We start from the raw sequence: 24,201 nt of genomic DNA on the forward strand, positions 1-24,201 counted from the left end.
GGAGAAAACTTAAGGGAAGAAGGAAAATCATGAGGAAATTAGAACTTTTATAAAAGAAAAGCAAAAGTCCAAAGATAGTTTTTGACATTCAAACAGCATACTGCCATCGACCGTGGAAGTCAGGATGACACAGTCATGATCTATGGTTTCTCCAAAAGCCTGTAGCTCCCACTTAGTGTATCAAGGGTTTAACTTCAGGATTGACCTGGAGAAAAACCATCACTCCTGGGCCAGAGGGGATCTGGGGCACAAGACAGAGAAAGCCAGAAAACTAGCACAGCATATCTTGGTTCTCTCTACAGGCTTCACTTTGGGTATCTTAGTTAAACTGGGGAAACAGTGAGGACACTGCCCATTGTCCCCTTTTGAGCTACCCTTGCTACTCCAATCTGAGGTATAGCCAGCCACGTGAACTGGGATCTGGTTTCTGGGAGGTGCAGCTAAGACCCAGGAGTTGCTGAGAATCTTTTTGGGGAGCTTTCCAAAAGTGGATGCCAAGCAGGGGTGAGGTGGCTCTGTAACAAGGACTGCAGAGACGACCACTCAGTCATAGTCAGGCTCCAGAAGGCCACAGGAAGCAGAGAGAAGGCTGAGTCAGGGAGGAAGCACACCCACCCAGAGTATTGTCTGAACCAACAGAAGGAACCACAAGTCACTCCAGTCATCGACTTCAGCCAGTAGAGCCCAGGAAGCAAGAAGATCTGCATCCCAAGTGCTTTCTTTCTATCTTAGAGTGGAACTCAACGTGAGAGTCTGGAGATAGAGGAATCTGAAAGCTCTCCCTAAAGGGACTAATTCAATTAATGGATGGAACAAAATGTAAACATGATTAGAGAATGCATAAGGCTCACAAAAGAAGGTCAGATCTGTTAACGACGAAATAAAAAGATTATGTTTTCTTTGCGCATTCAAAGAATGTGTACTGTAGTGTGAACTAAAATACTCAACCCTGTCAAACACATAATTTAGTGTAAAGAGTTAAACAGCAAGATGCAGAGGTGAAATATTACCTGTTTAAACAAACTTTGACTTTTTAAAAAGCAATATCGTCAAGCATTTCATTTTGGCTGCATATATTAAGGTAAATAATTCCAATGCTTACCTTCTATTTTATGTGTGCTGCTGAAGATTTGAATTTTGGCAATTTTGGCAATGTCTGATTCTAGGTTCCTCAGGAATATTTGTTTCTTTTGCTGAGCAATGGACAGGTCAGGATGGATCCAGTGTTCTCCACATGAAACATACACCTATCAAACAAAGCATCTCTTATCCTTTATATAATTGTCACAGCAGCATTATCTGTAATAATCTAAACTGGAAACAATAAAAAAATCAAAATATCCTATTAATATAATAGGTGAATGATTAAAGAAAACTGCGGTGCCATGGATACCACTCAGTACTTTCAAAAAAATCAAACTGCTGATAAAGGCAACAACTTTGATGAATTTCAGGAGTTTTGTATTAAGTGAAAAAACTATCTTTGTATATTACCATATTATTTTTGCAACATCCTGTGAATCTATAATTATTTCAAAATTAAAGTTTAAAAAAGAATTGTTTAAGAAGAAGAGGGAAGGAGGGAAGAAAAGAGGAAGGGAGTAAGGGAGGGAAGGAGGTGGGAAAGAAGGGGGGAAAGAAGGGAGAAAAGAAGGGAACAAGGGAGGGAGGGAGGGAGGGAGAGAGGGAGGAAGGCAGGAAAGAAGGAAGGAAGGAGTAAATTACAGACTGGCAAAATTAGAGATTGGTGAACTATCCCTAAAACCCAAATCTGGTCCCCTGCCTGTTTTTGTGAGTAGAGTTTTATTAGAACACAGCTATTCCCATTCATTTACACGTTGTCTATGGCTGCTCTCATGCATCAGGAGCAGAGCTGATGTACAGCAGGCACCATATGGCCCACAAAACCTACAATATCTACTATCTCACTCTTTACAGAAAAAGTTTAATGACCCCTGGTATAAATGAATTTGTAGTATAAACACCAAAATGTCAATGTGGATATTTCCAGGTGACAAGATTATGGATGACACTTTTCCTCTTCTCCTTCTCTTTTTGCTTATATGTATTTCTTAAATGTCCTTAAATGGATAAATATTTCTTTAAAGATGAGAAAAGAAAGTGATATATTGAGAAAGGCTCAGTAAGAAGAAAGAGAACCTCAGTGCTGCCTTTTCTGATCATTGCAAAGTCATTATTACAAACATTCGACATTCTGTGTATGAAGACCCAGGGGAAACTTTAAATAATAATAATAATAATAATTACTATTATTATTATTATTATTTGAGATGGAGTCTCACTCTGTAGCCCAAGCTGGAGTGCAGTGGCATGCTTTCGGCTCACTGCAACCTCTGCCTCCAGGGCTCAAGTGATTCTTGTGCCTCAGCCTCCTGAGTAGCTGGGATTACAGGCACCTGCCACCATGCCCAGCTAATTTTTTGTATTCTAGTAGAGGCAGGGTTTTGCCATGTTGCTCAGGGTAGTCTTGAACTCCTGAGGTCAGGTGATCCACCCGCCTCGGCCTCCCAAAGCGCTGGGATTACAGGTATGAGCCACCACACCCAGCCAAAAATTTCTTCTTTTGAACAACAGATTTCTTTTTCTCTTTTGGACATATTTAATCATGTAACTAACTGTTTATGTTTCCATCGTCATGTTACTCTTCAGAGCAGTGACAGATTAATTTCTAGCAAATATACAATCAGTCCTGGCTCCATCTTATCCTCCTTCCACTCATACCTGCTTTGCCATGGTGGCCTCATCTATACTTACCATTAAATTAATTTTTTGTATTGTATGATTTTAATGTAATCTACCTTAAATTCATTCTCTAAAAAACCCACAGTGAATAGCATAGCAGAACAAACAAAAACACTAAAAGCAAACAAACAAAACACTTGGAGAGATGGCATTAGGGTTCAAAATGAGATCTAGCAGTCTCTGAGGACAACAGACTCTCCACCCTGCGATTCTGTCTCTGATGTTGGCCATTGATACTTCTGTTTAAGACTCTCTCCAGTATTTAGGTTCAGGGCCTGAGTTGAGTTCTGACGAAATGGTACAAGCTTTGTTCTCTGTTCAAAGAATTGTAGGCATCAATCAAGGAAGGTATCTTTTTTTTAAATTTTTCAAACCAATGCCTCAAATTCTATAAATGAGGGGAAAGGCTGGGCTGCTGAAGTCCTTCCTCTTTTCAGCCTCCTCCAGTCACCAAATAGTGTGAAAAAAGTAGACATAATTTTGTCCTGAAAAAGTGAAATTACCATTTAGTAAAAAACCATTAAACAACAACTACATTTTGAAGCTCTCAAAAAGAGTAGAGAATTTACCTCCTTCAGAGCAGGAGATAGAAATTACAAATGATTAACAATTTGGCCTTCTCCAGTTTCTTCCTTAATTTCTAGAGTCTAGGATCATGATGAACATTAAGTCGATTAACTCGGCTGGGTGCGGTGGCCCACACCTGTAATCCCACCACTTTGGGAGGCTGAGGCAGGTGGATCGCCTGAGCTCAGGAGCGTGAGACCAGCCTGAGCAACATGTTGAAATCCATCTCTACCGAAAATACAAAAAATTAGCCAGGCATAGTGGCACATGCCTATAATCCCAGCTACTCTGGAGGCTGAGGTGGGAGAATTGCTTGAGCATGGGAGGCGGAGGTTGCAGTGAGTCAAGACTGCGCCACTGCACTCCAACCTGGGTATCAGAGTGAAACTCCATCTCAAAAAAAAAAAAAAAAGTTTAATTTATATACCACTCTGAAAACATGCCAGACATATAGGAAGCTCTGAATAATGTTAGCTGTTAGTATTACTTTCTGATGTTTGCTCAGCTAGGATAATTCTGAGAGAAAATAAGAATTAAAATGGTAAGCATTTGAAGACTTATATTTAGGGGCATTCTTTCTTGGATGGGGTATTAATAAATTAATATTGCCAGTTTCAAATCTATGTCTTTACCAGTTCATCTTTTTGCAGGTCTTTTAAGGCAAATATTTCCTTCCCCTTTTCACTGTACAATCTCCTAGCTGCAGAAGGAAAATTTAAAACCTCAGTACATCTGTAATAAAAGACACAAAAATTGACCTTGCCTACAGAAAGCTTCCAGCAGCAAAGAGAGAAAATAAAAGAAATCTGGGGCCTGAATCCATAATGACAACTCTCTCCGCAGGACTGTTAGTCATGAGCTGGACTCTGGGGCCCATCAGACCCATTTGAGACTCATTTTTCTCTCCAAATTGTGGCACTTGGGCAAATTATTTAACCTGTCTAAGGCTAGATTTCTTACCTTCCAGGGTTTCTGTGAAGATTAAAGGTTGATTTTGAAAAGGGCTCTTAGCACAGTCCCAGACATGACCAATAAATAGCTAGACACACTGCTATTGACTTTTAGTTCCTTGGTATGCCCCATACTTTTCTATTTCTGTGCCTGTGTTCTTTCTCCTACCTAAAAGAATTTTTCCTTGGCGTTTTCTGATGTAGTCTTGCTCTTTCTCCAAGGTTGTCAAAGTCTAATTTGTCACCAAGTTCCTCAGCTCCCTCCACCAGAAGTGATGACTATAGTCATAGTTATCACTTTAACTACCTTTGAAACAGACGTTTTTAGCCTGGTTAAACATTGAACACTGATTTCCCACTCCCACAACCCCCTGCCCTCCAAAACAAGCCCTGGAAACGCCCTGTGGATATTGAGATGAATGACAGTTTTGTAGTTCCCTGAGGAGCTCTGAATCTGGTCAGGGTAGAGAAAGGTGAGCAACTGAAGTGTAATATGAAGTCGTAGGTGCTGCCACAGGCACCTGGCCAGTGTGCTGTGAGAACAGAGGGGCAAACAATTTTTCCAGAGAAGCCTTATCTAAGGGAGTGGCATTTGGGTTGGGTTTTAAAGGATAAACAGGATTCCATCAAAAAGCGCTAGACTGGAGCTGAGTGTATGGACATGAGGAGGGTATGGACCAGATGAAACTGAAAAAGAAAACAGAAACCAACTGAAAGTACTTAGGATTCCAGACTGAGGAACCTGCCTTCTAGCCCATAAGCAGCAGAAAGCCATTGAAGGCATTAGAGCAGATATGTGGTGTTATCAGGTCTGCTTTTCCGAAAGTTAACTGTCAGAAAGGTGGAAAATGGGCTGGAGGTGGGAGAGGCTGGAGCCCAGACAGCAAGCTTTAGGACAGATGTAAATAGATGGAATTGTGAGGAAAAAGTAGAGCTACAGGAGACTGATGGAGCATTTCCTAAACAATGCTGTGAGGATATCCCGCCTATGGAAGAAGTAGAAGATTCTTGCTAAATATATTTTGTGTTAGAATGTACTGTTTACATTCTAACACAAAATTACATAAAGTTGACTTTATGCTCATCAGCAAGACATAGCTTTATAAAGAATGTTTCTAAATTTTATTTCCTCAATGGGATAAAGCAATTAAACAGATAATCAGGCCCTCCATTTCTCTAAGGCTAGCTTAGAAGTAAATAAAACAGGCTGGGTATGGTGGTCCATACCTGTAATCCCAGCACTTTGGGAGGCCAAGATAGGAGGACCACTTGAGGCCAGGAGTTCAAGATCAGCCTGGGCAACATAGCAAGATCCCTATTTTTAAAGAAAGGAGCTATGCCTCCCAGATCCACAGTCAGCTACAGCTCCGCAGCAGTGGAGCTCTTCCGCTAATCACTTGCCAGGACAACCCACCCCAGGAGCTGTTCTACACTCTTTCAGTTCTTTCCAAACCGTAACAAAACCTTCGAGAAGCTATGGTCACGTGCTTTCTCCTTGTCTTTATCTTCTTGCTTTGGATTTTTGTCTTATTTTCTTTCTTCTCCCTGTGGCATTCTCCAACAGCTGCCCCTTACAATGTTTTCTCTCTTTCCTGGTTATATATAAACCAGGAAATATATCATCATATAATGATCCCTTGATCATTTTCAATTCTGTATGGTTAAACACTGCTGCATGTGGCTTTCTGATTGTTTCACTAAGCAAATTTTCTTCCCCAAAAGTTAGCTGGGAGTTCCTTAAGAGCAAGAAATGCCTTGTTCTAAAAAAAAAAAAAAAAGAAAGAAAAGAAAAAAGAAAAACACCAGAAACCTCCAGCAGAACATCCAACACCGGTTGATGTATACAATATAAATACAACAGATGACTGTTGATTTAACAGTTGAGGAAAACAAGCCTTGGAGAAGGACAGGGATTTGCTGAAGACTTCCAGCTAGTTAGTGGCAATGCTGGGGTTAAAATAAATTCCTTTGAATTCCTTTGCCTCCTAATCCAATGGTCTTTCCAATATTCTATGTTGCCAGCAACTTTACAGAAAGTAGAAGGTACCAACAACAACAACAAAAGTTGTGTATCTATTATTCTAAAATGGGACTTATTATACTATTAGATCATACTTCAGTTTTGTAGACAGAAAAATCAACAACAACAAAGAGAACCTCAAAATTGTCTAGCGTGAATTATTAAATAACCAAAGATAGCATAATTTTCCTTAAACTCCATAAAACTATCCCCTCATATTTGATAAGGCATACTTTGAGAAAAAGTTCATACCAAGTGCTCCAACCTTTCAGCAGTGATCTAATTCTTGATTTGGTAGAAAAATACTGATTAAAAAAATTACAACATATTTCATAAACATGATATACGTTAGTGCTATGGTTTAGATGTTTGTCCTCTGCAAACCTCATATTGAAATTTGATCTCCAATGATGGAGATGAGGCCTAATGAGAGGTGTTTGAGTCATGATAGAAGATCCCTCATAAATAGATTAATGCCCCCCCTTGGAAATGAGTGAATTCTCATTCTATTAGTTATTTGAGAGCTGATTGTTAAAAAGATGCTGGCACCTTCCCCCTCTCTCTTATTTCTTCTCCTCTACGTAGTCTCTGCATTTGCCAGCTCCTCTTCACCTTCTGCCATAAGTGGAAGCTGCCTGAAGCCCTCACCAGATGCAGATGCCCAATCTTGAACTTTCCAGCCATCAGAATCATGAACCACATAAACCTTTTTACTTTTTAAATTAACCAGCCTCAGGTATTTCTTTATAGCAACACAAAACAGACTAAGACAGTTATGTTTTAAAAACTGGTTTATAATAGGTAAAATACAAAAATTTAACTACACCACTCTTAATTCAAGCAAATATAAACCAAAGAAAGTTGCTGTAAATTGTGAAATATGTTTTTTAAATGAGATTAATTTATATTTACAGAGTTGGCCATTCAGAAAGCTAGGGGAATTTGATAGACCTTGACATTTCAGGGAAAAACATTGTATTAATTACCATTGGTACCACAGGCTCACATAGTTTATATATTCCACAGATTAAAAACTCCAGAATCATTATATTAACAACTGGTTTTCTTAGGTAGGTATATATGTAATACATACACATATGTATATGTATATATGTAATTTATATACATATGTATACGTATATATGTAATTTATATACATATGTGTATATATGTAATATATATACATATGTATATGTATATATGTAATATTTAACCTATTATAAACCAATTTTTACATATATTTAAATTGGTTTATAATAGGTAAAACATAAAATTTCACTACCCCACCCTTAATGCAAGCAAATATAAACCAAATATTACATACTATATATATTTAAGTATATATACACTTACATAGTACATACTATATATATACTATATATATATAGTATGTATTTAAGTATATATATAGTACATACTATATGTATAACATATATACCATATATATAGTATGTTATCTGGTATAAATAATCATTCAGGTATTTAAATGGAAAAAGCATTTGCATTTAGGATATTAAGTATTTACCTTTCCAAAAATTGGTGAAATTCTATCTGGTCCATTTCTGTTTCAGAATATTTAGTGACACAGATTTTCTCTTTCTTTTCAGTGTGAACACTTCTGAAACAAATGATCCGAGATTTGACTGATATCTCAGAATACATTGTCAATTACCTCTTGACATACTTTAATATGTGAAAAATTATAAGGTCTTAATTTATCATGATTTGCCCTAAAGTAATCTCTTTCTTTAAAATACACAGTTTCAAAAACTATCACAATGAAATATTTAACTTCATTTTAAATATTAAATAACATGACATGTTATTACATAAATATTTATACTATGAGTAATTTTGTAAGACAATACATTTTCACTATTTTATTTCTCTAATAATACTGAACACTATGAAATATAAATTTTTCAACTTTGAAGAAAATTCAGAGATTGCATTCATTTTACCTGTAATTTTTATTCATATATTGTCTTACTATTAACCCCAAATTTAAAATTTTTAGACTGAAAAATAAATAATGATGATCATAGAAAAAGATGCTTAATTTGAATATACATCTGCTCAAAGTTTTAAGTTAGAAAACTATTTTGTGCATTTTTAGAATCTATATTTTATTAAATGAAATAGTTATCAAATACTTTATAATTAATCATTCATTCATTACAAATGGTGATCAAATATAGCTAACCATTCATTCAGTAGTCACTAATTTAAGGCCTATGTAGGGCCTTAATCATGTGGCTAACAAAGTGACTCTCTAGTACCTTAATACTTGTTTCATCAGAACACAATGATCTATGATCATAACATAGCAGATTGTACATCTGCTATGAATGAAGCATCCCTGTTCTCTATCTCATGGATGGAACATAAGCAGATAATCATGAAACTGAATGATAGGTGCTGTACTGGTGGAAGGCCCAGGGCTGGAGTAGTGGAATACGTAGCAGCCATAACTAACTCGAGAGGAGAGAGCATTTCATTCAGGGTCAACATCTGGAAAGGAAATCTAAATTCATTCTCAAAAGACTTTTATTATTTAAGCACATAGTTGGAAAGTGATGGTGGGTGGTTTGAGAGTGGGAATAGGGGGAGTGTTGATAGGAAATAGAGCTAGAGAAATATGCAGGGATAGGTCATAAAAGGCCTTACAAGCTCTACTAGGGAGCTCAAGTGAGTTCAGAGATCATAACTTACTAATAAGTAATACATATATTGAAATCATCTAAAATATAAAATTTACTTCAAAGCCTCATCTTGGGCCTTTCCTCTTAAAATTCCTTAAATGTAACTTATGAAATTTTTCTTGTTTAACTTACATTTCTGAGAGACTAAATGTGCCTGTGACACAAGAAAAATTATGGTCTTAATTTATATGAACTCGACAGTCATTATTAAGACTAATTGACAAGATCTTGTCACTCACTAGAGTAATAACTGACTAAGTAATGAACAAATACTATTTGATTTTCCTTAGGCTTTGTAGATGAAAGAACCAATAACAACAACAAAAACTCCTCAAAACTACCTCTAGTAAATTATTAAATAGCTAAAGGACAGCATGTTACTAGAGCAAGATTTGGTTAAAGTATATCTATATTTCATACTTCCAGCATGATTTTGCTTATAAAGACACTAAACAGCCCAACACTCCTTCTTCTTATAAATAAATTTCAGGTTAATGAAAGTAATATATGTCACCAGAAGTTATTTCTTCTGGAAGATGTGTAACTTGTATTTATTAAATACACCAAGGCACAGCAGGGCTTCTGCCTGGCACAACTCTAGGATGCCATTCATACAGATAACAATGTGAACAGAGCTCTCTGAAGCTGGACAACGCAGCTACCCTGCAATGTAAGCCAAGACCTTCCATTTAAACCTTCTGTGAACCAGTACTTACATCCAGCTCTAGGGGTGGGGGAATGCTATTGATGATATTATAGAACACTTTCTGAATCAGCAGAGAAATTAAACTATACGTAGTAGAGTTTTAGTGATAAGTTTATGCCAGTGTATTTTAATTATTTGGGAGTAATTAATTCATATGGTAAACAAGTAACTCTAATACCTGAATACTTGATGAACTGGGACATACTGTTCCATGAACATAGCATATGGGCAGTACAGCATTTCACATATTCTCTACTAGAACAGTTGTCCAAATTTACCATTTCAATCTCTTAAAATTTGTTTGGATTACCTGACTGAACCACGCATTTTAAAACATTGATGTGATAAGATAATATCTGTATGTAAATTTGAGCCACAATTACAGATAGAAAACAAGAAAAATAATGAACGTAGGAAGAAACAGAAATTTTGTGTTAACTTTGGGTGTTACTTTTGAAGAGTCATACACTACTTTAAGGACATTACCCTCACATTTTACATCTAGCAGAATGAGCTAATTATGAAATGTATGCGTCAAAGAATTCAATTTCAGGCTTGACTTTACTTTGAAGATTAATTTTTTACTTTATCATCTTTACAGGCAGTTCAGTGGTCAGCCAATCTGAATGTTACTCATTGTTCAGCGATGTATGAAGTATATTTAATCAATGTGAAGAAAGTAATATTAAACTATTATCAGCAGCCTCAAATATTCTAAACATCTCGAAAGAAAGGTCAAGAGGTAATATGGCTGCTAATAATATGAGAAACAATGTGTTTAACTCATTCTTTACATCAGAGCTCTTCAATGATCTATGGCCTTTTGTCATAAAATGAAATGAAAAGACAGCAGGCGATTTTTCTCCAATGTTGGAAAAAATATTAGCTATTGGGAAAATTTTATCCCCATAATAAGGTAAGCTAAAGTGTCAATAAATGTTTTTCTAGGGTGATAAACTTTTAAAATGTTATTCCAAGGAAGACTATAAATTATATAAAGTTATACTTTTGAGAACTATATTTGTTCATTAAATATTCTAAAGACTTAAACAATCGTGTATAATTTAACTTAAATAAGTAGTTACAAAATTATATTTAAGGATGTTGAGTTTAATTATTTCAAGACACATTTATAAAACTCAAACAAAAATGCTAATTCAAATATACATTGATCATAGAATTTTTTAAAAATTGAATTTTAAAAAATCAGAGCTACTCATTTCCAATCCATTATCTTCTAAATCAGCAGAGTTCAAATCAAATTCCTGATGAAGAAACTAAATGAGTCCTAGTCTCTATTTTCATCTTCAAATATCAATATGGGAGGCCTTTTGCTAAATAAATACAGAATTCCCACAGAAAAACATCCATAATTAAGAACACAAAAATCTGTACAAACTAGAAAGTGTATTTAATAAGTATGAACAAGTTGTTCTTACTGTGTTTTCTGTCCAGGTGAGATATCTGGACCAAGGATAGTAATGGATCTGTGTTTATTCTTGTCTCCATTCCGCAAAACTCTGAGTCGCACAGGGGCATATGGCTCTGTTGTCTTACAGATGGGTTTCTTCATGGGAGGACTGCTCGGAACAAGCAGTCCTTGTATTGGCCAACCAAACTCCTTCAGAAAGAAATGACAAAAACATAATAATAAATATAGAAGAAGGGTCATGTCTAGATTTTAAAAAATATTAAACACAGTTTATACCTCTAATCTCTCATTCATTCAACAAAAATGTATTGGGGTACCTAAGATGCTCCAGACAATTCTAATTAATGTTTTATTTGAAGAGGAAATATAATTATTTTTAAAATTTCTGTAACAACCTGTGTTATGCTGCAAGATGAATGATTTATTCCCTCTCAGAGAAACATCATTCTCGAAAAATAGAACGAACGAACTTGGAATATTTTTGCTTACATGTTAAATATCTTTAATCAGTGTGAAGAAGGAATGTGACAAAAGTGGTTTTAAAATAGTCTGAAATAATACCACCTTAAACTAGATCTAATTGGCAAAAAAGGAATATATTTGGAGAATATTGCAAAAATAAAATAAAATAATGAACATAAACACATTTCACATGTTTCAGTTGTAAAATTCAGTTACTTTTTAATTCAGTTTGTATCTATTCATCCATAAAATCATTTATTGATTAATTCATGTATTCTTCAAATATTTTTGAATGTTTACCATATATTCTAGGCATGATATTATGCACCAAAAATAAAACTATGAACCACACAAGATACTCTTCCTCGAATAATTTATAGCAGGTCTTCAGAAACTTACCTAAATATAGACTGGCAATTACAATAGTGTAAGTATGATGACAGGTTACAGGTGTGATGGGACCACATAGGGAGGAGAACCTAACTCAGAAATGTCGTGGAACCGAGTCCTGAAGCCTTTGTAGGAGTTAATGCAGTAAAGGATGGGTAAAAAGAGGGATAGAGTAGGTTTATCAGACTTAAGGATTAATAGAATATGATGCTGGGACAATAAAAGGAGGCAAGGGGCTTCCAGATTCACAGTTTGGGTAACTGGGTGGATGGTATTGCTGTTCACAGAGAGAGACACTTGTGTGTGAAAGAAGAGTAAATGCAGGAAGGGATGATCAGTGATGATGCTGGGCAAGGTCCAAGTTTGAGCTTTCTCTTTTTTTTTTTTCTACTTTCATAAACCATTGTTCTGGCAGCATCTCCTGTTAATCTGCAATGACCATCCTGTAAAGTATCACTACTGCATGTAAGTGTAGATCTGCTTTTGTTTCTCTTCAGTTTGTTGGTTTGTCTTTCCCTTCATAGTAATGTACTGCTTTGATTATAATATGTTTTTATGTGGTAAGTCTTGATAACTGGTAGGGCAAATATGCTCACCTTTTTTTTCTCTTTGGGAATTGGCTCTTGTTCGCCCTTTGTTATTTCATATACATTTAAGAATAAGTTTGGTTAGCTTTTAAAAGTCTATTTGGGATATAAGTGCTCTATATTAGGTTAAGAAATTTATATTTTGTTAATATTTTTTCTTGAATTTGTGTTAAAACATATAAAGCTCTTTTTCCTTCATTTACTGAGATTTGCCTATATGACTAAACGCTCATCACTTATGTGTTAATTACATTACTTTTTAAAAATTTAAACTAATATTGCCTTCCTGGATAAATCAAAATTGCTCATGATGTATGACACTTGTTATAAATTGTTGAATTAAATGTGCTAATATTTTAAGATTTTTGCATGTATATTCATAAATGAAATTAACATGTAATTTTCATTTGTTACCTTCCTCAAGGTTTGGTATGAACCTTCTACTAGCCTCATGAAATTAACTGGAAAGTATTGCTTCTTGTGAGAAACACACTCACCCATCTAAACACAAAGAATGGACGTAGAGGCACAACATCCCACTGCTGTTAAGACTCCTGCCACAATTATAAGAAATGTAAGGATTGAAACTACCATGCCTTTCCATTTTCCAAACCAACCTTCTACCCAACACGTAAATGGGTCATCAATTCCAGCATTCTCTGCCAGTTCATTGGCTAGAGTTGTCAGCCCTTATAAAGTTTTTGTGATGGTGCCATCTGGGGCAGTATTGTTAGGAATGAAAGTACAACATTTTCCACCCAGCATAACACATACATCTCCTTTTTCTGCTAGTATCATGTCTTAACGCAAGCCTGTTTCCCAGGCCACTTGGCTGGTGGCATCAAACTGGCTAACCATCCCTTTGAGGGCATTCCAGGTATAACTGATGAATCTCTGTTGATTACAATAGATGTAGTTAACCCAATTCACACTCTTAATAGTTGACCACCAGAAAAGTGCTGACTCAAACCCAGCAGGTATTTGGTTTTGGGCCTTAAATTTATTAGGTGACCCCCTAGGGACTCCTATCAAGTCAACATATGTATTGGGATCAAAAGAATTTGTCAAATCTCTCCAGTTTTGGTGGCCATGTGTATTTTCAGGTATCTTGTGGAATGCCAGGGTGAATGGAATGGCCAATTAGACTAAAGCACAAGTTCTGGTCCAATTGGATGGTAACAGGTTATGGAGGTTCCTTTTCCCACAATATCACCAGCCCGGGGTATATGGAGAGCTGAGTAATTGCCATTGCTTGACTAACCAGTGGCATTTAGGATGCAGGTACAATTTGGGAGTTCTCCCACAGGCTTACTGAACTCTGCCCCCTGCCTAGAGAGGCAAGAGGAGTGGTTCATATTCCCTACAGAGAATGAGGGGATTGCTCTGGGATCCGACCTCTGCAACGTGGGAAAGAGCAATGACAGAGACTTATAGGAGTCAATTCCCCAAGCATTCTTATCTTGGTATAGAGCCAACGTGCAATGCATTCCTTTAGGATCAATATTCCATCCTAGGGGAAACAGAACCACCTGTGCCTGAGGTCATCCTGCAGCACACATGTAGCAGTTACTCTTGCTGAGGGCTTGTACCAAAAATTTGACCCGTTTGACCCAGGCATTCACATCCCTGTACCCTGTCTCAATTTCTAAGGTTTGCCTTAAATCCTTTACCTCAATTATTTTTGCCCTTTTAGTGTCATTTATTGGTAAAGTGTTTATTAGGGTCTGGGTTTGGAGTAGTCCCAGACAAATGGGAGGTTGAGTCCTTGATTAATTTGGGAACAAATCACCCTAGGGGGTCTTTCCCTGTGTTGACAGCCCCTAACCCATATACCTGAGATGCTACTTTTGGTTCTTGGTCTAGAACAGCTGGATTGTCAATGGTGATAAGTATAGGATCGCATTCTAAATTCTGGCAGTTATTTGGCAGGGAGACCTTGGCCCCTTGGACACATGTAGTTTATTCTTCAAGGGTCTCCAGTTTGGAGTTACTTATCCTATGTTACTGTCCAACCCTGAAATTGGGTAGTCCATCATACGTCATCCCAGCTGGGGCAGGGTAATACCCTACTATAACTTGTATCTGGTTCAGGGTAAAGATAGTTATCTGCCTGCGAGAGCCATCTCTGATTTTCTAAATTCCCACAAGGTAAAACCTGGCAGCCATCCAATCTTATAGTCTGGGATGCTAACATCTGTGTTACATTAATTGCCAACCTGATTGGGCAGGGAGTAGGCCCCTGCCAGTTTCCATTTTGACCTTCTCTTCTTTGTATATAGCAACCCATCCCAGCCATATTAACTTCCAGAAATGGGACCAGCCCTTTTTTTTTTTTTTTTTTTTTTTTTGAGACAGAGTCCCACTCTGTCGCCCAGGCTGGAGTGCAATGGCGCCATCTCAGCTCACTGCAAACTCTGCCTCCCAGGTTCAAGCAATTCTCCTGCCTCAGTCTCCTCAGTAGCTGGGATTACAGGTGTGTGCCACCACACTCAGCTAATTTTTGTATTTTTAGTAGAGATGGGGTTTTACCATATTGGTCAGGCTGGTCTCGAACTCCTGACCTCGTGATCTGCCCACCTTGGCCTCTCAAAGTGCTGGGATTACAGGCATGAGCCACCGCGCCTGGCCTCATGTTTTCTTTTTACATTTTTCTCAGAGTTAACTTTGAGGGTTCCTCAGGTGACCCGTGCACTGGTCTTTTTCCTTCCCTTCTGGGGTCTCTTTTACCAGTCCCTTGACTGAAGTATAGTGAGTCCACCCCATTCAGGTGTTTGCAGCGGTCTCAGTGGTTAGGAACACTTGATAGGGACCTTCCCAGTTTAGGTGGAGCTTGTCTTCTTTCCAAGTCTTAATCAGCGCCAAGTCACCAGGCTGGAAGTGGTGAACCGCAAATTTAAGAGGCAGAGTTTGAGTCAGAAGTCCTTTTAACCTGAGGGATGACAGGGTGGAGGGTATGGCCAGTATATAATTTCTTAAAAATTGGTCCTTGGTTTCCATAGTAGGAAGATCTGTAGCCCTGTTGAAATATGTGAGTCCATATAATAACTCATAGACGGACAATCCCAAGTCTTTTCTTGGGGCTGTCCTAATCCTAAGGAGTGCTAATGGGAGACATTTGGTTCAAAGCATTTTAGTTTCTACGATTAGTTTGGTGATATGCTTTTTGAGAGTTTGATTTATTCTTTCTACCTTTCCAGAGGAAGGGGGATGCCAAGGGGTGTGATAATCCCATCTAATTTGTAAACCTTCCATAATTTCCCTTGACACCCTTGAGGTAGCTTCCTTCCTAAGCTCATGCAGTTCAAAGAAATCACCCTCGTCTAACAAAGGGCAGCCTGAAAGTTGAGGTGGTAAATCACAGATAAACAGCTTAAGCACAGAAAGGGAGAGGTGAAGACTCCTGGGTTATCACCAAACTTCACATTCATACAATGGGCTCCAGTAAAAACAGTGGGCCTTAATAAGCACATTCCTTTCCCTTTAGGCACACTAAGGGAAGCTAAAAAGCAGACTGGGGGAAGATGCCTGCAGGTGGAAGATGTCTGAGAACAGACACAGCAACTCTCCCTCCCAGATCAGCGACATGAAGGAACATTTTATGGTGATACGTAGGTTCTAATAGTCAATTTTTAATTAATCCCTCCGTTACTGGTTGGAGATCTTTTCTCCCTTCAACAGCAATGGGATATTGTTCCTGCAAACTACTTCTCATGGCTGTTTTAGTTCAATCTGTAAGGGTGTGATTTTTAACCCTCCCCTGTTGCCTTCCCCACCCCACACAAGGAGATTAATTTTTCTTTCCTCCTCCTCTGTTAGGAGGCCCATCATTATCTTTATTTGTCCTTCCTCTATTCCTAATCCTAAACCCAATCTCACAACTATGTTTTTACCCAGGAGGTTAGTTCCTGCTTCAGAAACACGTAAGAGTGACCCCTCAATTTGTTGTGGTTCCACTTAAAATTTTCTTGAATATCAGAACCTCAAATCACTCCCCTCTTACCCCTGATACTGCCAATTTTCCCTTAGAGAGTTCTGTATCCCTTGGTTGGTGAATTAGGGAGGAGTGAGCCACCCCAGCATTAACCCAAAACATCACTTTTTCTCCCTCAGGTCCCACCTTCACATTTATCAAGGGTTCCTGGTGGGACCTACTCAAAAGGAACCCCTGACTCCCCCAGTCCTCATCAACGGTCATGAGGGGGGATCACCTTTCCTTCCATTCAGGACATTCTGTCTAAAAATGCCCAGGCTTTCCACACTTGTAACATCCACTCATAGTCTTAGGAGCTCTTCGCTGCCTTTCCCTTCTTTCTCTGTGTTGAAATCTATCATTCCCTTGTCTCCTTCGAGGGAGATCATCATCTAACCTTTTTCTGACTACCTCTTCCACGGTGGAAACCATGATTTTCGCTTTTTGTTTCTGCTTCCCTTCCTCTCTCCTTACAAAGACCTTCAGAGCTTCTCTCAGTAATTCCTCAATCGGTTTTTCATTCCATCCATCAATCTTCTGCAGTTTCTATTTTATCTTCCTTATGTAGTCCCCCAACCCTTCTGCAGCCTTACTGACAGCTGCCCCTGGTGGACTTACAGCCTCTCAGGAAAACAACAACAAAACCCTTAATGGTGATCTCATCCATTTACCCTTCCATAACCTGAATCCTTTCTACTGCCTGCTGACAAACAGCTACTTTGCTGTAGGCAATCCACTACTCCTCAAGCAGCCTGATCCTAAACTCTCCTCCACATGACTTTCTCACTTGCATAAGCCCTGCCAACCTCTCCACATCCTCTCACTTCCTCTTGTACTCTTCCTTCCTTTTACGTTATTTTTCTCCCCAGTCTCACCTTCTGTGTCTCTCTTTGATCTCTGTCTTTTCCAGTCTCTCGTTCATTTTTCTTCTTCTATCTCTCTCTATCATCTCCTGTTTCCTTTCTCCCTAACACTCAGTTTCTTCCTCTTTCTCTCTCTGGGCATGAGCCAAGCCGTGCTGTGCCCTGGCTCCCTCCTGTCTGTCTGCAAAGACGGACAGCTCTGCTGAAACGACAAAGATTCAGCAGCAGCTTTTATCAACAGTTTTTAGCAGGCAGCTCTCACACACAGCTGTGCAGCTGGCTCTCCCCTGCCTTCAGGGTCAGCAGCTTAACTCCTTCTCTCCCTCTCTGGCCCTCTACATTTGCTGTTTCCTCCCCTTTCTCTTTCTGATTTCCTTTATTACTTTATCCGTTTTTTCCTTTCTTCTTTGAGGGGGAACATGGGGGCTAATTACTTGATCCAGCAGAGAGCATAACCTATCTCTTCTTGTGAGGATGGGGTTTTATTATTCACATAGAGAATTAAAGCTTGGCACACCCAATCCTCATCTGAGCCAATCTTAGGCCAAAAGACCGAAGGCTTACTAACGGGGTCTTTGGGCCAGATAAAACAGCAATACTTTATCATTTTTTGTTTTTCCTTATCCCTGGTTTGGGGGTTATTTCCCCAAGCCTGTAACATCCTTCCCAGTGAATTATCTGTGGGGATGCTGGAGGGGGCCACGTTGGCTGCCTCCTTCCTTTGTTCCCTAGGCCTAGAATTTTTGCTTCCCATTTTCAGCTGGTCCTCATGTCTGAGTTTTCCTCTGTACTCAACCCCCTTATTGGAGGTTTCTTTTACACCCTGTGAGTCAACTGCTTCATCTGTCTCCAGCTGTTTCCCTCGTGGGATAATGGAACCACAGATTGGGACTCCACACTTGCTTTGTATCTAGGATACATCTCAGACACACATACTCAACTTCCGAAAATGCCCAACCACCAAGGCAGTACTTATAGTCCAATTTTCCTATCTTGGCTCATGCACGAGGTTGCCTGGTTGCCACAGGGCTTGCTTTTCTCCCTGTGTTACCTCCACTGTCTCCTGAATAACAGTCTCAGGTTTATCTATGGCTTCAGTGGGGAGCTGGGACACCCGGACAGAGAGGGCCACCTAAATCGGGTGGGATGCCTCTCCCCTCTTGGCTAGAGTCCCACTCTATGCAGGCACAGAGATCCTGGATGGGCCACCAGGTTGTGAGAAACACACTCACCCATCCAAACCCAAAGAATGGACTTAGAGGAACGAAGAACAGCAAAAGTGAGAGTTTTATATAACGGTCTTGCAATATCAGGTGTCTGGTGAGCAGGCACATCCAGAGCAGTCACAACAGGTAATTTATCTCTCACCACACAAGTCCCTCTCCAAGTTCCTCATTGGTTGAGAACTATGGGGTTAAAATCTTTCCGAATGTTGCCTAAGTTTCATTATTCCCCTTAGAAGGTTATAAACCGTCCCTTTCCCCTCTTAATTAAGTTTCAATTTCCCAATAACGAAACTTTCTTCTCTTTAATGAGCTGACCCCACCTCTACATTTTGTTTGCTTATTGTGACCTTCTAGGTGCATGAGCTGAGCAGTTTGTTACATTTGCAGGCTGGCTGCCAGTACTTGATTTATCACGTCTTGAAAATGGACCATTTAAAATGTTTTTTCACACTTCTTTTCTTATATTCTGAAATATTTGTTTCCTATGTTTAGTAGAATTTGTCAGTAAAACTATTAGATCATGAAATTATTTCTGTGTGGAAATTTTGACTACTGATTCTATTTTTTCTATGGTTATTGGACTATTTAGGCTTTCTGTCTCTTCTTGGGTCCATTTTGTTACATTACTTTTGTCCAGAAATTTGGTCATTTTATTTATTTAAGCTACTATATTTATTAGCACAAAGTTACTTGTAATATTCTTTTGTGATCTTCTGAATCTCAGTTTCTATATTCATATCTTTTTTTCTTGAAACTGGCCCAATTATCCCATAGAACTTATGTTAATTGTTTCTCTTGAATAAACATAGAAATTGACCCTTCCAGTCTTGAAACTTGAGAAAGTTACATTTGTCTTATCTGAGTTCCTTTCTCAGGAAGCCAACCATCAGGCCTCCCAGATAGCATCAAGGAACTAAAACATACCAGATCACTGTATCTGGACAATGAGATGCCAGACCCCCAGTAGTTATGATTGCCTAACTAACCACCTGCTTCCTGTTGACCAACCCCTCTTCTTTACCTCTCCCTAGTTCCTGTTTTTCCATACACAGTTATGTTTCTTTCCTGCTATATAAACCCCTAATTTTAACTGGCCAGGGAAATAGATCTGAAACTGATCTCCCATCTCCTTGGCTGCAGCCCAGTTAAATGAGATTAAAGGCTTCTTGCCTGGCAATATTGGTTGTCTCAGTGACTGGCTTTCTGTGTGGCAAGCAGCAGGACCTAGACTGAACCCCTGGAGTTTTGGTAATATTTTTAATATTATTATTTTTTATCTTAATCAGTTTTGCCAATTATATTGATTTTATTAATATTTTCAAAGAACCTAAATTTGACTTTGATGACTCTGGTTTATATGAATCATCTATTATATCATTTTCTGCTCTTATAATTTACTGTTTCTTTCCTTCTAATTCTTTGACTTCATTCTGTCACCATTGGCAGAACAGATGCTTATCTCATTAATTTTTAGCCTCTTTTCCATTTTAATATAAGCATTTAAGGCTATAAATTTCCTTCAAGTATGCTTTAGCTGAATCTCACACCTTTTGCTTTGATTCTAAATGTTTCCTTTTTAAAATTTTCATCATGGTTTCTTCTTCATCTCACAAGTTAGTTAAAACATCTTTGTAAATTTCTAATATATGGTCTTATAAAATTATTTTAGCTATTTATTTTTAACTTAATCCATCAGTTAAATGTGCTTGCATTATTAGACTATATCAAGGACCCTATATCAAGGACCCAACTACTTTTCATCACCTCCATTCCTACCATCCTGGTCCAAAAAATTATTTCTTCTCAGTTAGAGATTGCAAAAGCCTTCTAACTGCTTATTCCTATTTCTACCTCAGCCCATTTTACTCTATTGTCATAATGATCCTATTTATCCTAAGTCAGAGCATATCACTCCTTTGCTCCAGACCCTCCCATGGCTTTCTATCTCGGACTAAGAGCCAAAGGCCTTATAATGACATGGAAGGCCCTGCATGATCAGTACCCCCTATTTTCTCTCTGACCTTATCCCCTGCTGCCCTCTCCCTCACTCACACTGCTTCTGTCGTATTTTACCTCAATGTCCCTTAAACACATCATCTCAGTTGTTTACATTTCCTGGCATGCTATTTTCCTAGAGATCTGCTTGTTCTTCAGGTCTTTACTCAAATATCACTTCAATGAAGCCTTCCCTAGTCAATCTAAAATTTCCAAAGCTAGTAATTTTTAAAATTTTAAAAATTTTGGAAATTTACTAGTAATTTTCCAAAATTTTTAAAAGCTAGGACAACATACATTATTATATTAACTTACATTCCCTGAAAAGTTTTTGAATCTTGCAATTATATTGTAGAAAGTGTTTTAAATAAATTATAAACAAAATCTGAAGACTGTGAAGATTACCGAAAAAGCATCTAATCATGATGCACAAATTTGTGAGATGAGTGCATAAATACCATTAATTGCATTTAATTAGGAGAAAAGCAGTATAAATAAGTGTTTAAAAATCAGATGAGCAGAACGATTTCAGTTTAAATGTTTTTTCCTTTATATTTTTACTAGAATATTTTCCTTGGTAAACATGTTAACAACAGTGACAAACAACAAGGGTGACTTAACACAATTCTAAATAAGAAAACTTTGAACTAATGAAGCTTCATTTTATTCCTAAACCTCACTGAGAACCTTTCACCAGTACAGAAATAATATTGCAAAGGGTAGACGATCAGTGTTTATTTAGATAAGTGTCTGCTATCTATGAATGGAGCAACATGGGGCTGTTTTTTCTTATTATGGTCACTGAGAATAAATTATCAAAGGTTATGACAACTTCATTGTATATTTTTATTTGAAATTGGCCTGTTGTATAAAGGGAAGTAGTGGGATGGAGTCACATAACGTCAATAAATATGTTTGGGATTTGTCTGTAACTATTCTATAGTGGAGATATTCAACAATTTAGTTGATGGAGAAAATCAACTTTTATACTAGTTTCAGTCAGAAAAGATCATGAAGCAAGGGTTAGGTAGGTAAGAGAGATGGTGAGGGAATCTCATTAGAAAATTACTGTTGCATTGAAGTCTTGGTGTAAAATAGCTAATATATTTCTTTCTTCTGAACCATGGCAAGGAAAGGCAAAAGAAACAAGATTCTCCTTCATGCTTTGTCTGTGACACATGTCAATTCATAGATTCAGAGTGTGGAACTGTTTTCTTAATATCCCAAGTATGCTATATTTCTGATGAACATATCTGAAGTGTGCTGTCTTAGCTCCTAGCTATTTCTACATTTTCTCACTTCCAACTTGTCCCATGACAAGTGGTAGCATCTGCAGACATTGGCTTTGGCACTACTGAAGCACTGCTGTCTTTGGATGGCTTCTTTTACTTTCCAGTTCAATGAAGGAAGCCCAAGAATCTTCTCTTTTTAATGTGAGGCATCACAGAAACCCAATTAAATGAGATTAAAACATTAACTTGGGTTTCAAAACTTTACAAATGTTAACTACTACTGTTGGTTCTTCCTTTAAGCTGCTTTAATTCTTGTTCTGGTGTTTCAGGCACTTTCATTCTGTCCTTCATAGACATAGAGAAATATGGCATTGGGATAATGAAGGACAACAAAAAGTACAGATATGTAATTACACTGACTGGAGTGCTGGTTCTTCTCCCTCCATTTTCTCAGTTGGAATTCTTGTGTTCCCATTCATGTCTTTATTGGTTTTCTCTGTGTTCACACTGCTCTATGTCACAGCTCCACAGTCGAGGGACCCTAGATGAGCTGTGGTGCTCCCTTAAATTGATCATTCTTCTTTATTTTTTCATCTCTCTCTCATAACAGAGAGCATGTGTTCATTTTGGGAGTCCAGCTCTTAACCAGCAATCTAAGTTTCATAGCTATATTAGTCCTCTTTTATCTATTTGCTATTAACAATATAATATATTCTTCAATGTTCTCTCCTGAGCCTTCTCACGTCTCCTTTTCCCCCCTCTTTATTCTGGTAGCTACTTATTATCATCTCCTCAACAGAGTAATAAACTTTTAGCTTTGTTTTGTCTGGCATGGCCCGTCCAAATGGATATATTTTAATTTAGATATTTTAAAATAACTATCCAACAGCTCATTCCAAAATCTTACATCTTTTTAATCTTACTTTTTACCACAATTTCTTCATTGAATATGAAAATCCATTGCTCCTTACCTTGAAGTGTTTAGAAGCACAATTTCTCAATTCACAACTTTTCCCCCATGGAGTGAGAAAATAACTTGAGTTCCTCTAATTTTTTTTCCAGTGAACTTAGTCACAAAATATACCAAAAGAATTTATTAATCTTGGTTTTCAATAAGGCTTTACCATATTTAAAAAATACTGATATCCCTAGATATATTAAATGGTATTTGTTCATTAAAATATTATCAATTGCCGTTTAGTATGAATAATATTTAAAAGTGAGGACAGCATGAAATCAGTTCTCAAAGCAGCTGTCACCACTGAGAGGTACATAGTTTTTGGTATTAATGCTGTCTGAGACATTACCAAGATAATTCCGTATTTCTATATTGTTCATACTTCCTTGAATCTTCCCTTAGTCATCATTCTATTTTGAAAGTTTCTTGTCAAAGAACTAACAGGAGAATTGGAGTCTCACTCAGGGTGTTGTTTGTTAGATGGTTTTCCTAGATTTAGTATTTTTACTTAATTTTCAGGCCCATTTGGACAATCAGCCCAGCTGATCTTTCTTCATAGTGACTATATGACTAAATAAACTGGCTCAATGAATAGCCTTGATTTCTGGAACACCAAACTTTTTCTGTGAGTTTCTTCTCTCTCCCTTCCTTCTCCTTTATTCATCGACTCTGTCTCCTTCCTTTTCTGGTTTCTTCCTTGTTGACTCATAGCTTATACTTCTTAATCTGTAAGCTTCATGAACTTAGGAACCATGTCTATCTCCTTCCTTGCTCTGTCTGCATTGCCTAAATATATAATAAATAATGGTTAGATAAATAGTAAAGTTGGAAACTTAAATCTGGTATGAAATTATTATTTATGATTATAGTACCCAAAGTATTCTGAATGCCACAATATGAGTGTCACATTTCCTAATCACAGTTTATTTATATGGAAAGCTTTCCAACCAAAATATGAATTGCATTTAACTGTTCACTGAAATAGAGTTTGTTCTGCTAAAAAAAAAATCAATTGCCTGAAAATAGGACTGGAAGAAAACATGGTTCCTTCAAATAAGATGGATTCAGACTTTAAGTGAAATACACTGTACTTAATTTTAAAAGAGCTATCTGAGTTTCCCTGCTTGGTAAGTATTCTCTTCTCTTCCTCAGACATTTCAGTAAGTAGGAGGATCCTTAGACTGAGTCATTTTGAAATACATAGTCAACTTGTCTATCTTTAGCTACTCTAGTGCCTTAGTTCTCTCCTTTTGGTTTACAAGTAAGAGCCAGAATTTTGTTGGGATACAGTAACTTATCTACTCCACACAAAAGCTACTGTTCTGTTTGAATAGCCTAGAGAACTTTGGAGTAGTTTGTTTTCATGCCTAAGATCATG

At 37.6% G+C, this 24,201-nt stretch overlaps 1 protein-coding gene across 1 annotated transcript in view; it reads right to left on the bottom strand.

Annotated features, from left to right (window-relative positions):
* Nucleotides 1-24,201, bottom strand: part of DCDC1 (doublecortin domain containing 1) — a 451,976-nt gene that overhangs the window by 43,000 nt on the left and 384,775 nt on the right. Inside the window, 3 exon segments of the mRNA XM_030829012.1 lie at nt 1,103-1,247; nt 3,963-4,062; nt 11,148-11,329. Of these exon segments, the coding sequence (XP_030684872.1) occupies nt 1,103-1,247; nt 3,963-4,062; nt 11,148-11,329 (427 nt within the window).

Source organism: Nomascus leucogenys, chromosome 15 (assembly GCF_006542625.1).
Source record: "Nomascus leucogenys isolate Asia chromosome 15, Asia_NLE_v1, whole genome shotgun sequence".
Lineage (NCBI taxonomy): Eukaryota > Metazoa > Chordata > Mammalia > Primates > Hylobatidae > Nomascus > Nomascus leucogenys.